The 17432-nt window shown below is 35.9% G+C and overlaps 1 protein-coding gene across 9 annotated transcripts in view; it reads right to left on the bottom strand.

Moving 5' to 3' along the window:
• Positions 1-17432, bottom strand: part of DIAPH2 (diaphanous related formin 2) — a 1076961-nt gene that overhangs the window by 542879 nt on the left and 516650 nt on the right. For 8 of the 9 annotated variants that reach the window (XM_055438268.2, XM_088834164.1, XM_088834162.1 and 5 more), the window contains 2 exons: positions 14699-14800; positions 740-979 (listed from right to left, as the gene is read on the bottom strand). In XM_055438268.2, the coding sequence (XP_055294243.2) occupies positions 740-979; positions 14699-14800 (342 nt within the window). The remainder of the gene's footprint in view (positions 1-739; positions 980-14698; positions 14801-17432) is intronic. The other variant, XM_088834166.1, reaches the window with a different exon arrangement.

Raw genomic sequence — 17432 nt, 5'->3', positions numbered from 1 at the left:
CTTGTCCGTTTCTTTGTTTACCCTTCATAAGAATTAAAACCTCAAGAACAATACCATGAAATGGTTTAATCAAAACAATAAGAGGATTATCACTTGGTTTTTTAAAAACTTCTAGTTAATGCACTAGATTCTTAGTATAAGTTTATTAACACTTTCAACAAAAAAAAAGAGTATTATTTTCTTAGAGGAGAATAAGCAAAGCATATTCCGAAAGAAATATTTGGCTGTTACCTCACTGAACTTAGCTCCTCAAATACTTTCTGGAGAGACACAAAATACGTTTGAAGGGATTAAAATACAAGGTTGCATCTAATTTATAAAAGACATTTTTTTGGATCTAAAAACTCTAGAAAGATTTGATCAGCAAGAGCTGAACAGTATACTATAGAAGAATTTACAGTCTTTGAGATTTTATTACATTAAGGTTTTTAAAAATCATTTACCTGTTTTAAAGATGACTTCACTCAGTCATGTCTGACTCTCTGTGACCCAATGGACTGTAGCCTGCCAGCCTCCTCTGTCCATGGAATTCTCCAGGCCAAAATACTGGAGTGTGTGTGGCCATTCCCTTAGCCAGGGGATCTTCCCAATTTAGAGACTGAACCCAGCTCTCACATGCCATAAAATTCATCCTTTTAAAGCATATTTTCTTGGCTTACATACTATTGGTGTTTAAAGTGACTTCTCTCTCATAGATGAGATTATTGCTGTAAATTGGCATTATAAGATGTTCTCTTACCTTACAGAGAAAGTTGATCTTAAAACCCAAAGACTGGGCATTTCTTGAGCCTGAGTTCATGTAGTTTCCAACCAAAAGAACTAACTCTAAAAGTCTGTTAAAGCTTTCACTTTTCTTCAGTTCTTCACAGGCCAGAGTTACTGCTATGATGCTTCGCTTGATGTTGTTTACATGTTCTTCAAATGTGAGCTTGAACAGAATGCTATTGAGACGAGGCCGCAACATTTTCACTGAGCTCATCTGTAAGATAAGGAATGTTGTATAAGACTCAGTTCAGTTCAGTCGCTCAGTCGTGTCCGACTCTCCGCGATCCCATGAATCACAGCACGCCAGGCCTCCCTGTCCATCACCAACTCCCGGAGTTCACTCAAACTCATGTCCACAGAGTCAGTGATGCCATCCAGCCATCTCATTCTCGGTCGTCCCCTTCTCCTCCCGCCCCCAACCCTTCCCAGCATCAGATTCTTTTCCAGTGAGTCAACTTGTCGCATGAGGTGTCCAAAGTATTGCAGTTTCAGCTTTAGCATCAGTCCTTCCAATGAACACCCAGGATCGATCTCCCTTAGAATGGACTGGTTGGATCTCCTTGCGGTACAAGGGACTCTCAAGAGTCTTCTCCAACACCACAGTTCAAAAGCATCAATTCTTTGGCGATCAGCTGCTGCTGCTGCTAAGTCACTTCAGTCGTGTCCGACTCTGTGCGACCCCATAGATGGAAGCCCACCAGGCTCCCCTGTCCCTGGGATTCTCCAGGCAAGAACACTGGAGTGGGTTGCCATTTCCTTCTCCAATGTGTGAAAGTGAAAAGTGAAAGTGAAGTCGCTCAGTCATGTCCGACCCTTAGCGACCCCATGGACTACAGCCAACCAGGCTCCTCCATCCATGGGACCCTCCAGGCAATAGCACTGGAGTGGCTTGCCATTGCCTTCTCTGTTGGCGATCAGCTACATATATATAAATATAAATATATATATATATAAAGCCCATTATTTTTCTCTCAGTAGGGATCATTTTATAGATGATACTGTAAAAATTTTGAATAAAATGAATTCTCTCTGGGTTTTAACAGTTCCTTCTCCAGAACACTTTAACAAATATTATTCTGTTTTAGACATTTCAAAAGAGCATTTTTTTCAAAAGCTAAAAAAATAGCTGTTCAGCTTCAAAGAATAAATAAAATCATCCTTATAGCATTAAGAAAATATTACTGAAGCTAGCCAGCTGCTATATGTTAATTGCATAATCATTAGTTATCAATAACATTTAAAGTGCCAAAAATCTGTCCCTGAGGTGAACTATGAAAATGCACAAATATAACATTGAGTTGAATGAACAGCTGGGCCACATATAAAAAAACATATATGAGGACAGATAATATAAGTGGAACCACATTTCCTAAAAAAAATGTGGCTTCAGTATTACCTATTTCTATGCTGTTTGAAACCAGAAGACTAGCTCTGATTGAGCACCTAATAATTTTAAACCTATGATCTATATTAATAAAATATATTAAATATTTATATATGCTTTAAAGAATTTTACCTGCTTGACAGAATGTTGATGTTAAATAAGTTATGGTAAAATTACATGAACTTATTTTTAGGTACATTGCTCAATAATTCTATATTGGTTTTCTTCAAAACAGTTCAACTTAGGTTTTACTTGCTTCATAGTATGGGTTCACATTTTCTATTCCCTTTGGTATAGTTCCTATGATAATAATTTCTTTTAATCTTTAATTTTGCATAACTACAGGTCATTTAACTAGTTTTCATTCACCAAATTAATTCTGGGAGAGAGGTGGGTGGAGGGTCGACACATAAGAACATACACAAGCACACACACAGTGAAATTATTAACAATCCTAACTATTTTATTTTTTACATATAGCTTAGCTTTTTAAATACAAATGCCAGTCACAGAGTAGGCAAGGGATAGCTGTAGACAATATGAAAATAACTTGACAACATAAATAAGAGTCCTCAGTTTAAGGACTCTTAAACTAAGAGTTCTTAAGGGGACAAAATACCCCTCAAAAGCAGCAAAATGAGCTGTTAAATAGACCCTACCTGCTCTTATACAACAGAGAAGGCAATGGCACCCCACTCCAGTACTCTTGCCTGGAGGGTCCCATGGATGGAAGAGCCTGGTGGGCTGAAGTCCATGGGATCGCTAAGAGTCGGGCACGACTGAGTGATTTCACTTGAACTTTACCCTTTCATGCATTGGAGAAGGAAATGGCAACCCACTCCAGTATTCTTGCCTGGAGAATCCCAGGGACAGAGGAGCCTAGTGGGCTGCCATCTATGGGATCACACAGAGTCAGACACGACTGAGGCGACATAGCAGCAGTAGCAGCTCTAATACAAAAGTAAAGCATAATCTATCACTTTTCCTCTTTGAAATAAATTTTGTCATTAACCAAGGGTGTCTGCCTCTCCAAAAATTAACCTTTGCTATCTGCTAATCCTCCTATATGCATTCATGCTTTTCATAGGCAGATGTATAAAAAAAAAGTATACTGAGAATATCCCCATTAATATGTCTGAAATGTAGGTCATATCACTCATCAATAGCCTTACAAAAACACAATCAGGGGAATATTCAAAGCATCCTACTGTTTTTTACAGTACTCGCAAGGTAAGTATAAGACACAATATCTACTCACAAAAAGTGTCCAATATAGCCTAAAACTCATAACACAATCACTTGATAACTACAGCTAACAATAAAATAGCCCATGATTCTAAATGGGTAAACAGAAATTAAGTGCTGGAGATGTTCACTGAAATAAGACAAAACTTCAAACTCTATGACTATGTTTAATGAAGGCTTCACAGTAGAGGGGATACAAATGAATAGATAAATAAAAATTAAGCAAGTAGAGAGAAAGAGAGAAAGTGAGTGAGTAAGCAAAAACAAACTGGGACCAAAAAGAAATTGTAGAGAGAAAGAATGAAGTGAGAAAATGTTTATAGGTTAGGAATATATGAGGTATATACCTAGGGGCAGAATTTGAATCAAAGTCCCTTTAAAGTCCATGTAAACGCCATAAAAATTAGAAGCTAACCACATTAAAGTCTCCATGAATGAACAAATCTAATCTCCCACATGTAAATTTGTGTGGGAATTTATCCAAGGTTCTATGTCTTTTTCTGCCTTCATTTATGCCTCTATCACTGTTTCCAAATCCTTTCCCACTTAATTTTTCCTTTCTTTTTACTGTTACCTGGCTATCATTAGCACAGAAGCATGTTTTCTATCATTTTATTAATATGTTTAAGAAGTAGGAAATTTTTAGTCTCTCCGATGGTTAAAAACACCACAGAACTACTTGGACCAGGTGCTAGTCACCTTCTGGCTATGCCCTGTAAGACCTGTAGGAACCCTAAACACCAGGGTGGCTTTGGTCTGAGATCCACAAGGAATTTAAAGCCTAAGCTTACATAGATATTTTTAGTCTTGCTTCAGTTCTAATACCATTTGTTTTCATTAATATCTATGTTGCATTCATATCTGTTTCTGGGCTTTGTATGTCAATGCTTGGACTACAAACCCAAAACAGCATGGATTTGATTTTTTTTCCAATACCACCCCCAACCAAAATAATGTGACCGAAAGGACTTTAATAATTATAGTAACAATAGCAGCAATTAACATTGAGTACTCTGTGCCAGACATTGTTCTAGAAATCTGTTATATACACATATGTGGATTTGATTCACAAAACCACCCTAGGAAATGGTTATTCACATTGTGTGTTAGTCATTCAGTCATATCCGACTCTTTGTGACCCTATGCACTGTAGCCCACCAGTTTCCTCTGTCCATAGAATTTTCCAGGCAAGAATACTGGAGTGGGGAAACATTCCCTTCTCCAGGGGACCTTCCTGACCTAGGGATTGAACTTGGGTCTCCTGCATTGCAGGTGGATTCTTTACCATCTCAGTCACCAGGAAAACGCGTTATTCGCTTTAGTCTCCTAAAAATGAGGAAAGTGAAGTACAGAAATACTAAATGACTTGTACAGAGTCAAATTGTATGTTGAAATTCTGAACTCAGGCATTTTGGCTACAGAACTCAGACTCTCAATAACTACACCAGGCCACCTCTTAAGTCATATTGAGAGTGGTACGTATGACTTGCTGAAAAAGAGACTAGGGACAGGATTACTGTTAGTTAAGTTTTCAAAAGGTTTTAGAAACAGATAATGCCCTAAGATGTTGACAGTAGAAAGGGAAAGAAAGCAACATATACAAGAGGAAGAATTAAGGAAGAAGCAAAGGGACTTAGTAGTAAATGACTGGTTATGGGAGGATAAAGTCAAAGATGGTTCCAAGATGTTTAGTCCTTTGTAAGGTAGAATACTGTTGGCAATAATGAAGGCAGAAAGAAGTGCCAATTTGGTTTGGCTTACTGTTTGGTTTTTATGTTTGTTTCAGAAAATGAGGGTAGATGAATTTGCTTTCCTTGATCTGCTACCTATACTACAGTAAGTCAATCGGGGACTAAGGCAGTAGGGGCTGGTAGGGTACGGCTTAGTAGCAAATTCAACCAAATGAGTGAATCTAGACAGTTTTGCAGAGTCTGACTGTGTGAAGCTAATCCACCTAATTTCTCTGCTTCAGTTTCCTCATTTGTAATGATGGGGAAAGTCGTGTTAATCAGTCTTGCTTTGAAACTTAGGTAGGAGCCAAACATATGATCCATATACATTAGTTCCTTCCATTTTTGTCTCTGTCTCTAGAGTTGAGGAAAGGTGAGGTAAACAGTGTGAGATCCACAAATCTATTAGTTGGATGTTACCAAGACATTTTCATTAGCATTTAAGTGAACTTGGTTCACCATCCTTTCAGACACCAGTGTATTTTACTTCTAACAAAGACACTATTAGATTCCCATTATTAGGACATGACTTAGAGATTAAGCAAAAATATTAAGACTCCAAATCTTGAAGTCATGTTGAAATCACAGAAAACACAATGTAATTTAATACCATTCCTTCCCTATATTTTAAACTGAAGTATTACTTAGAATTGGCTATTATTTTCAGTTCTCATCATTCAAGCTTAAAATTTACATACTTCAAGGTTGAATCACTAAAACTATTTAAATGTGTTCCCTGATCCTTGTAGCAATTCCCCCCTCCAAATCGTCACATGAATAGTAAAATGAACCTCTATAATAGGGAAATAATATTGCTTTCCTGATATTTTGAGTTTAGATATTGTTATGATATCTGGTAGCATTTGTAAATTCAGTCCTTGAATTTAGGAGATAAGTATCAGAGTTGGCAGATTTTGGAGTTATCAGAATATTGTGGGAGGCAGGTTGTTGATGAAGAGTATGTAGAGAGAAGAATCAAAGACTGCATCTTGTGTAGCACCGAAAACAGGTCCTTGCATATATTAAACATTCAAATATTTGACGATTGACTTTAAAAGCACTCCTGAGCTGACTATTTTCTGGATCTTCTCCCAAGGAAGACAGGCAGGTTGCCTATTCAACAAAATTAACAGTGGATGGTAATATTTTACTGTCCCCAAAATGATGTCTTCAGCTAAGATGTCGAACCAGAAATCCTAGGGAATAACCTTTCTTGACTGCTATTACTGGATACAATCTATCACCAATCAACCTGATTCAGGGAAGAGGTTATGCATTCTAAGAGGATCACAGCTGCCCTTTGATCTAGCAAAATCTCTTCCTTCGTTTACCGACTAAAATAAAATTTAGTGCAAAGCAGGTGATAAATATCATATGCAATTTGAAAGAAAATCTTATAAAATTAGTGAATGAATGGATGTACTCACTAATACAAACAGAAAGTCCAATATGAGCAAAGGACAAGATTGCGAAGCAGATGCACAGTGTAAAGTAGGCTGATGTGGGGGCAGTAAGAAGGTACCGTATTTCATATGTAAAGTAATTAGCTACCAAAAGGGTCATACCAATGATACTGCCCAGGCTCAGTAACAGCCCGAATTCAGAGCTCTAAATAACTATTTTGAAAGACAGGTTCAAGAGAATTATCCTCTTAATCCTCAGAGAGGGAAAGAAATCATTCTCTGTATTCTCTAGAAATCAGAAGGTAAATTATAGTAGAAGAAATAGGACTTTTGAGTTACACAGACCTGGACTTGAACTACAGTTGTGTTACTTTATAGTTACAATCTAATCCAATTTACTAAATGTTACTGACACTTTATTCTCCGCCAGTAAAATGCATTCCTTAAGTCATTCATACATGTTTCAGTAAGACAAATGAGACCGTATGTGTAAAACTGCTGTCATGATAGCTGACACAATAGAATCACTCTAAAACAATAGCTATTATTGCTATTATTCTCTTCACTCATTCGCTGGACTTACCCCAAGAAGGTACCATGGTCCCTGACTGTTCTCCAAAACCTGAGATGAAGTTTTTGTCATCCATTAAGGAACGTGTGTCACTAGGGCTTGATGAAGAATGGCCTTCATTATCTACTGAGCACTTTGTAAATATCATGCAGTGCTCCCTTCAGTCAATTTCAATGCATCATATAAATTTTCCACTAGAAATGTTAGCAGTGAAAACATGTTACTATAAAAATCAAGAGACTTATGGAGGAGGTGAAACTATATAGATTCTCTTAACAGAAGCCACAAAATAGTATGCTTTGATCATACTAATAGAATTTCCTGCAGTCAGAAGTATGAATTTTTATGATCAGAGCAGGGTAGACTGATAGACAATAGATGAATCTCCATTAGAGGATTTGTCTGTGTAAGGGAATGTCTTAGATAGCTGAAGAAGAGAAATCATAAGAAGCACTGAGTGACATCCCCAGCCACAGTTACAATTATTAAAAGACTCATGTCTCGTAAAGGTACTTGAGTGCACCTAAGTGATATAAGGAAATATAACAAAAACTTGGCTGAAATGTATGTTTGTTTTTCCTTGTGGTCCCTTGCAGCATTTTAGTTGACTGGCATCCTTTGTTTTATAATTCATTCCTTGAAGTGCTGTGGGATGCTGACCAAGGTGTTGTATTATGTAGGGGATTTGTTTGTGTTACAAGGTACTTGTCTATCAAATCACATCAAGCAGCCATCATGTCTTCAGATGATCTGCGCTATATTAAAAAAAGAGTACACTGACAGCTTTAGTGAGAGCAGCCACAAGTTGGTTATTTCCCCAAAGAGTTAGACACAATTTTGTTACTATAATTTGAATTTTATACACTTTACCACCTATGCAGCTGGTGAATATTGATGTTCTGCCAAACTACCATAAGATTCCAGAGAGAAAGAAAAAAGATCCAAGTGTAACAATCATGTGCAAAGGAGGAGGAAGCAGTCCCATGCCACTCCTGAAGTCATGTGTCACTCAATTTTAAGGTGATTCCTATTTTCTTTCATTTTTTACTGCTAAGAAACTCATTTTCAACTGGCATCACATGTGAACATAAGTGATCTTCTAATATCTTCAATATATAATATTAAAAATTCATGGGAATTAACAGATATATTTATAATAAATACATATTTGGTACAGAAGTGTTTCCCCGGATACCTAAATACTCTTGGGACCCAATATACATTGAAATTACAAAATAATTTTGTATCAGTGACTATAACAAAGGTGACATAATGAAGTGACAATAAAGAAGAGTCAATTTAAGTTAGCAGGCAGATCTTCCTATAAAAGTTGTGAGACCCAGACTTGAAAACTGAGCTAAACTCTGATGTTTGGAAGCACAGAAATATTTAAAACAAGGACGTCTGTGATTCCCTGTTAAATAAATCATTTTATTATTCTCTTTTAGACATAACCCCCTCCAGGCTCTCTACTGCTCACTGTTGTACTTTCTGCAGTACACCTAGTACTAAGACTGGACAAAATCACCTGCTATATGGAGCCAATGGCAAATGTTTGCATAGTAGATGTCAGGAGAGATCTGAGTCATTGGTAATCTGTATAATGAAGCTTTGGAAAAATAGGGTTTTGAAAACTGACTCTATCCCAGAAAAGCAACGATGTGCTCATAGAGAATATTTTCCCCAAATAGAGTGATATGTGGAAATTATGCATTAACAAATATTTACTCATTTTCAGTCTGGAACAGAACATGGTAACAATGTCGACTCCAAGAGACATTGGAAGCTCAAAAGAATTACATTAAGAAATGGATAAAGAATTTTCAAAACATCATTCTAACAACTGTCTGAGGCCAAGAATGGCCATTAGAGCACCTGTGAAACTAGGATGTTATTTTAAAGGATTACTGATATATGGATTGGGGAAAGGGGTTAACTTTTCATTTTTTAAAAAATTTCATGAAAATCAATCAATAGAAAAATTGATTGACATCCACAGATTTACCTGAATATTCAGTTTTCAGATGATGTTATTTTACCTCATTTTATTGTAAAAGCTGATGGAAATAAGCCGTCCTGTCACAAAATGGATTATTATGAGAAGTTAATGAAATGAACCAGAATCTGAATACATGGATTTGAGAACACACCATGGTGAGTTTTCTTTTACCTGATCTCACAATTATTAAACCATTTTTTTTTTCAGATAAAAATGAAGGCACATCTAGAAATAAGAACTAGCATTCATATTTACAGAAGGAATTACATATCAAAACACTGAACACTTTGAATGAAAGCAGATAAAGAAAAATGTAATTTTCCCAATGAATATGCAAACTTGAATAATGATTTAATATTAATGGAACAGAAGAGCTACAATTTTCCATCCAAACTAACTGCCTTTGATGATGCGTGGGAGAAAAAAAACAAAGCTTTTAAGAATTTCCTTTTCACCTGATTAAGCTATCTTGAATAGAGCTCATAAGCTCTTGGGGGGCTTCAAAAAAATTAAAAAGCAAACTGATTTTATTGCTGTAGTTCCAGCTACAGGCATAAACCCACTCCTCCCGCCTTCACATATTTACGCAGAAAAAGAAAAGAAAATTAACTGTGCTGTCAGCAGTATCACATAATCTTTGCTTTTCATTATAAATGTTTTTTATGCACAAGGTTATCTCAACATCTTTTTCTTAGATTATAGCTTTAGAATGTTTTTAATTGAAAAATATGGGTAATTTTGAAGTCAGAAAAACAAAGTACCGATTACTAAGAGAACTAATTATTGCCTTCTTTTTTTTCAGAAGATGTGTTACTTTAATAGATACACACAGTACGGGTCTCCATCCACAGTGCAAGACAAGTGGGAATTTCCGTAGCTCTAAGGTTTGAGAACAGCTGAGCTGCAAACACAGTGGGAAGAGTCTAAAAGCTCCTGCTGGGGGTTCTAACTGGCAGAGTTTTCAAAGATCTGTGTTTTTTTTTTTTCCCCAGTACAGGTACAGCACATAATTACAACAATGTACCAAATTCAATTCTGTGGGAGGCAGACTGAAGGACAAGTCAGTGGGAAGCTATGCAGCCAATCTACCCCCCTAAAGAAAAGGATTATTGATCCTAGACAGTGTGGGAAGTAACATACCCCTCGTCCCAGGAAACCTTCCTCTATTTACAGGAAAGGTCCCCAGATTTTTTTGTTTCTTTTTTCTTCTCTCTCTTTTTTTCTGGTTTCTTTTTAATTTATGACATGTGAAAATAAGCAAATCCAATGATATGACTGATAAAAATGAAAGAGGGAAAGAAAGTTTAGAGAAAGCTTAGCAGCCCAGTCACTGTCTCAGGTAAGTTTATCTTTTTTCAAAAATTCAAAGCCTGATTCTTCCCTAGTCTTGCCAGTTTTACTGTTTTTTTGTTTGATGAGATTTTAGTGAATATTGCAAGAGTAATCGCAATTCTGGCATATGTCCATCTCCAACTGATGAGATTTTGTTTTTATCATCCAGGAAGTTATACAATAATGAAAATTCTAAAGGACATTGGAAGGGTGATAGGAGTAAAATTAGGAAACAGTATTTACCACTAGAGAAGGCAAAGAAAGAAAAGGACTCAATAAGGAATCTAAATTCTTCAATGTTCAAGTACCAAATGGATACAGAATTTGCATTCAAGCTAATACATTCAACAAACATTGGTAAGTATATCATGTGAATTAAATCAATATAATACAGACATTTAAAGAAGTTGTAATCTGGCAGGGGTCATTCAATAAAAAAACCTTGCTATTAAACATTTAATTAAAAACCATGATAATTTTGAGAAAGGAAAAGAAAAAAAAAGGTGTTCTGACAGAATTTAATAGGGAGAACTAATAAGTAAGTGAGAGCATAATGGGGAGAAAAATTTAAGCAGAGAGAGAATAAGCAGGATAGAGGCAGCAGCGTGTGTAATGGTCCAAAGGCAGCAAAGAGCATGGTAAATTCCAAAAACAATACACTGATGCTTTAAGCAGATAAATAATGATGCAACACAAATGTACTTTAGAAATGTCACATCAAGGGCTGTGCAGAGACTGATTTGGAAAAAGGTCAAAAGCATAAGTGGAGAAAACAGGCTAAAAGTATATTGTAATGGTTAAGGGAAAGAGAATGCTGGCTTCGGTTACAGTAGTAACAGCACAGAAGAGAAGTCAGTAGATCGACTATATATTTTAGATGCAATTAGGAGTTAATTAATGATCTCTCCTAGATCAGTTTCTACACATTTAAGGCAGCATTCTGATTGCTGTTTCATGAATAGTAAGTAACTAGAGGTAAGGAAGTAGAAAACAAAAAGAGACTACTCTTTGAAAAAGCTCATGCTAGGTAATGAAGAGAGGGCAGTATTTATCAAGGACCTCAGGGCCAGTGAAGGATTTTTTATTCATCCATCCATCCAGCTATCCATTCATACATTTTGGGGCAATGAATGACTTAAGAAGATTCTTATTTCTGAAGAGAAGAGCAGAGTGGAGACTGAGGAACTGAAGAGGCAATAGACAAATAGAACAAAAGTAGGCAGGGGATAATTAATGCCTTACACAGAGATAAGTAAATTAGTATGTAGTAGACTATTTCACACACATGCACATGTACACATAAGCACACACCAGTTCAGTAAAGTTGTTAAAATCACAGTCCATGACATCAGACTGCCTGGGACTAAATTCGGTACCTACAGCTATGTAACCGTGAACAAGGTCCAAAACCTCCCTTGACCTCACTATCTTCATCTGTAACATGGAGCCAACAATAATACCAGCCTCATAGGGCTGTGAGGAATTCATGAGATGGTGCGGGTAAAAACACCTAGCATGGCATTGGACATAGTAACATCTCAATGCATTCTTATTTCTATCATTAACAACAACAATAACAATAGTATTAGTCATAATAAATAAAGTATCCCCTTTTCTGAGGTTTGACAGAGAGGAGGTTAACACAAGATATGTGTAGAGGTAACAACTGTGGCTAGAAGAGATACTGTTCTAGGACCCATTTGCTTTCTCATTTCCCTGGTAAGAGATTAGCTTGTCTGTAGGTTGAAAAGAATGGGAAGGGGAGGGAGAAAAGACTTGAAGAAAGCAGGGAAGATACAGTATAGCCACTGTACAAAAAAAAAAAAAAGACCACTGAATTAAGAACAAGTAAAATAACTGCTGAAATGGCAGTGAGAGTCCCGCCGAGGTAAAAGCTAAAATGTCATAAAGACACCAATTCAGTCAGTTCACCAAAGAGAAGAGGGAGACATAAAGTCAGAGAGTTAGAGGCACAATGAGAATGTGAACGAGCTTGGATTTTATTCTGTAAACTCTGGGAGACACTGAAGGGTTTCAATATAGAAATCATACGATGAATATACATTTTTAAGAAGACTAAACTAATGATGGCAGAAGAAACCAAAAGCAAGACAACAAGTTTGGGACCTTTCTCATTTGGGCAGAGGATTCTACAGATGTCCAGAGTTGTCCTAAATGTAGGCTGTCCATATATTTCCAGGATTAAAAAGTACTTGGACATTTCCACAGAGAACTGAATTTAATTTCAGCATAGACTTGAAGAAATATATTTGAACATAATTTTTACTTTAAGACCTAAACTTTGCTATTTTTTTAATCTCAGGCTCATACTTAGTTCTAATAATTATCTTAAAATTCAATAAGCACTTATCTAATGGCTATAATATACAAGATATACATGCTTACATATGTGGTTAAAAGACTAAATTATATAATTATTTCAAGAAACTTTTAACTAGATATGAGACTATCTAAACTTCATTTAGATCAGGCAAATCCTGATTGATACTGCCTTAGATAATTTACATAGCATAAACTACTTAGAAATGTCCTTGACTATCTTCCCTATAGAAATGTAGCTAAGGATGGGGAGAGTAAATAAGAGGACCAGGTGACTTCATGCTCACAGCCCCAGAATTATTTATGGTTGCATGCATAAACACAAAATCTCTTTCCTTTCCTAGTTTGCTTTGAGTTCAGAAGGTATATTGCTCTTTATGTCCCCAAACTTCATTTTATCAGTGTAGTACCAAGGATATTCCTCTTGAAGGACTTGCTTGGCAAACTAATACATCTTCCAAGATAAACTGCATTCAGTAAAAAAAAATGGCTTCGGAGAAACTGCAGTGTGCCTACTGTAAAACTCATAACCATCATGACACAGCTGAATTCTCGGATGGTACATAACCTTGCTTCAATTATAATAAGAATTCCAGTAGCTTAAGTTTTAAATGTGGACTTTGATCTAGAAAATTCTATTATTTAATATTGTGTTAAAGTATTACTACTAAATAAACAATATTTGGCCAGTTTAGTTAATTTGCTTAATTCAAAAAAGAGAGATATAGTTTCTTCAGGTATCTATGCATGCTCTATTTCACCCTAAATATACATTCCTTATTTGCTTTTCAAAGATTTGACAGAACCCTCCTACATCAGCATATGCAGTGCTATATCTGAGAACTATAAACTCTAAATATGGGTGAGCAGTTATTGCATATGTTCAAAAGGAATGTTCTCTGTTCTATCTGTCTATCACATTTTGATTTTAAACAGGACTTTTAAATTGCAGAGTAGCAAATCAGATCAAATCAAATGTATTATTATTAAAGAGGTTATAAAATATTTTGAATGAAGCAGAGTATTTGACTATTAAGTGCAACAGTAATTTTTAAAAGTCTTAGTATGCAGAAGGAAAATGGTCAGAGAGCCAGGGTAAAACTGAAAGTTGTAATAGAACTGTTTATTCATATGGGACCAAACTTGAACACTGAGTCAAAAATAGCTTTTCTCTAGGAAATTAAATAAATCATCATATCCACCATCTTTTTGTCAATTATTTGAATAGCAGTTTTGAGGAAAGCTTGAAACGTATACATATATATATATATATATATATATAAAACTATATTTTTAATACATAATCTATACTTAGTCATAATTTATACCCTTTAAAATGAAGAGGAGATAAGAAAACATAATTCATTTCAGTAATTATTTAACCACACTAAAGCACGAAATGTATTTATGACATTTTATTTCCAGCTGTGTATTTAATGGTTTTAATCAATTAATGACACTCTACGGGAAATCTGAAAATTTTTGTCTTTTTTCTGATATAATATATACCATTCAAAAGAGACTCTAGAATATTTCTAATTATCTATAACAGTTTCCACCTTTCTACCCTTAAGAAGCCTAACTTTATTAAAAAGCCAAATTCTAATAGCAAGATCTAAATAGAAGGAAAAATAGTCAATTCAATAACATGTTATTTTCATGTATTAATATTAATATCAGCAGTGATATAGAGGAAGATCCCTGAGATGTTGGGAGGTATTTCATAATGTAGATCTTAACTGCTTTATTTTTCAATAATATTATGTTGTTTTTTTCCAACAGCCAATGTTACATAAGTTATATAGTTATACAGTAGGAAAAAAAAATAAATATAAGCAATTGAAATGTCTTCCTCCCTCCCCACCTCCTCCGTTTGTGTTAACTGTCACCTCCAAGCTGAGTCTGTGGGCCCTTAGGTTAGATACATACCACAACTCCAAACTGTTCAGGCTCACAGAGGTCCTCATATTCATTCTTCAGCTCTGCTAGTTCATTGAGTACCTTCTGCTCAGGAAGATGTTTTACAAGGTTCTAAAAAGAAATGAAAGCATAACAGTTTAGTATTTCATTATTAGGATTATAAAAGATATATTAACAACTATAAAAGTGATCAACTAGTATACTGGATAAATTTCTGATTGTGCTTCTGTCACAGTACCAGTGTATCTTCCCCTTCTCCCCAAAAACTTAACCAAAAAACAGCTACAATTTAATGTGAATAAATATATAGAAGCGTTTGGTTTCTCTGCACTATTGTATATAAATGTTAAATTAAAAAATCATATGACAATAAATAACATTACAAAATTGACTAACTTTCTAGGTCTTAAACACATACCATAATTTTAAGATTTATTTACTGTCATGATAATTAGTCAATCTATAAAAAAACAGAAAAATACTATGTAGAATTTACTCATGTGCAGTAATAATAATCGTCAACTATACTCTTCAATATTGGCAAACTTTGGAATCATTTTCAATCTTACAAACCACATCAAGCCTATAAAAATAATCTCCAATTATTTATAATATCTGCATTTTTTCCTATTTTGTTCTTCTATGTGATTTCCAATTTCTAAAATAATTATCAAAGAAAGAAGCCTCTCTTTGGCCCCTACACTACTCACATCATTTTCCCAGCTATTTCTACTTTACCACTTCAAAGTTGGCCACATCATAGTCCAACACTGAGTCTGAGGGACAAGTGTGCAACCCAATTTAAAACTATCTTTCAGAAAAATTGTTAAAACCATCTTTCTTATATCTTTCAAATAGTTCACTTAAAAACTATCTTTCAGAACAACTTAAATACACACACACACACACACACACACACACACACACACAATGTGTATGTGTGTTAGTTGCTCAGTTGTGCCTGACTCTTTGGGACCCTATGGACTGTAGCTCATCAGGCTCCTCTGTCCATGGGATTCCCAGGCAAGAATACTGGAGTGAATTTCCATTCCTGTCACTGAGAGGATAATGCCTAAGATGCAAAAGTGTATGGCTGATGCCAGGGTGACCAATGGGGATCCTGTTCTCCAGAATTCAGAGATGTGCATTCTGGCTGGTTTGGTAGATGCTTGCCTTGGTTTCAACACTATCTGGTTGCAGCAGCTTTCCCTAATGGCATATATTAGAAGATTTAAACAGGCAGAAACACCTCTACTGCCTTTTGGAACCAGACAACTAAGGAAATCTTTGTCAGATCTAGGTGACACTAGTGGTAAAGAACCCACCCGCCTGACAATGCAAGAGACATAAAAGACACAGATTTGATCCCTGGGTTAGGAAGATCCCCTAGGAGGAGGGCATGGCAACCCACTCCAGTATTCTTGCCTGAAGAATCCACATGGACAGAGGATCCTTACAGGCTACAGTCCGCAGGGTCACAAAGAGTCAGACATAACTGAAGCGACGTAGCATGCATTATCAGATCACTGGCTGACTGAAGAGATAATGAAACCCAAACTAGAGTGAACACACACAAGGAATACCGTCCTCAGAAAACAAAAATCAGCTGTCTTTAAGGAGTGGCATAATTAGATTCCCAAAGTTATAATATATTCAAATCTCCAGTTCTCAACAAAAATATTACAAAGCATGAAAAGTAACAATAAAGCATGGCCGATGCAGGGAAAAAAGAATTTGACAGAAATGATTCCTGAAGAAGTTCAGAATTTAAAGTTATAAATAAAAAATATTAAATTATCTGTTTCAAACATGCTTAATGAGCTAAAGGAAACTATGGACAAATAACTAAAGGAAAATAATATTACGAATAGAATAAGAATAATAAAGACATAGAAATTACAAAAAGGAATCCAACAGAAATTCTGAAAGTGAAAAGTACCAATAACTGAAATTTTAAATTTACTATAGTGTTCTTGCCTGGAGAATCCCAGGGACAGGAGAGCCTTGGTGGGCTGCCGTCTATGACGTCGCACAGAGTTGGACACGACTGAAGCAACTTAGCAGCAGCAGCAATAGCAGCAGCATAGGAGTAGATATGGGCAGGCAGAGGAAAGGATCAATGAATGTGAAGGTAAGGAAACTGATATTATTAGGTTGAAGGAACAGAAAGATAAAAGAATGAAGAAAAATAAACAAAGCATGAGGGATCTGTGGGACACCAAGCATACCAACATATATATCACAGGATAACCAAAAGAGAAAGGGAAGAAAAAATATTTGAATAAATAATGATTGAAAACTTTCCAAATCTGAAGTGTTAGTCACTCAGTAGTGCCCAGCTCTTCGCGACCTCAAGGACTACAGCCCACCAGGCTCCTGTGTCCATGAAATTTCTCCAGGCAAGCATACTGGAGTGGGTTGCCATTTCCTTCTCCAGGCGACCTTCCCAACCCAGGGATTAAACCCGGGTCTCCTGCACTGAGGTCAGATTCTTTACCGACTGAGCTACAAGGGATGATTTATTCCAAATCTGATGAAATACGTAAATACACACATCCAAGAAGCTCATTAACTCCAAGCAGGACATCAAAGAACTATGACACACTTTCTAATCAAAGTGGCAAATGTAGAAAATGATAATTTTTAAAGTAGCAATAGAGAAGTGAATTGTCACATTTAAGGAATCCTCTATAGTATTATTATATGATTTCTCCCACTGGAGTCAAAAGGCAGTGGGATAAAA

This window comes from Moschus berezovskii, chromosome X, assembly GCF_049115385.1.
Source record: "Moschus berezovskii isolate FMDL1 chromosome X, NW_MosBer_1.0, whole genome shotgun sequence".
Classification (NCBI taxonomy): domain Eukaryota; kingdom Metazoa; phylum Chordata; class Mammalia; order Artiodactyla; family Moschidae; genus Moschus; species Moschus berezovskii.
Note: the sequence above shows the minus strand (reverse complement) of the source record. Positions and strands in the feature narration are given on the sequence as shown.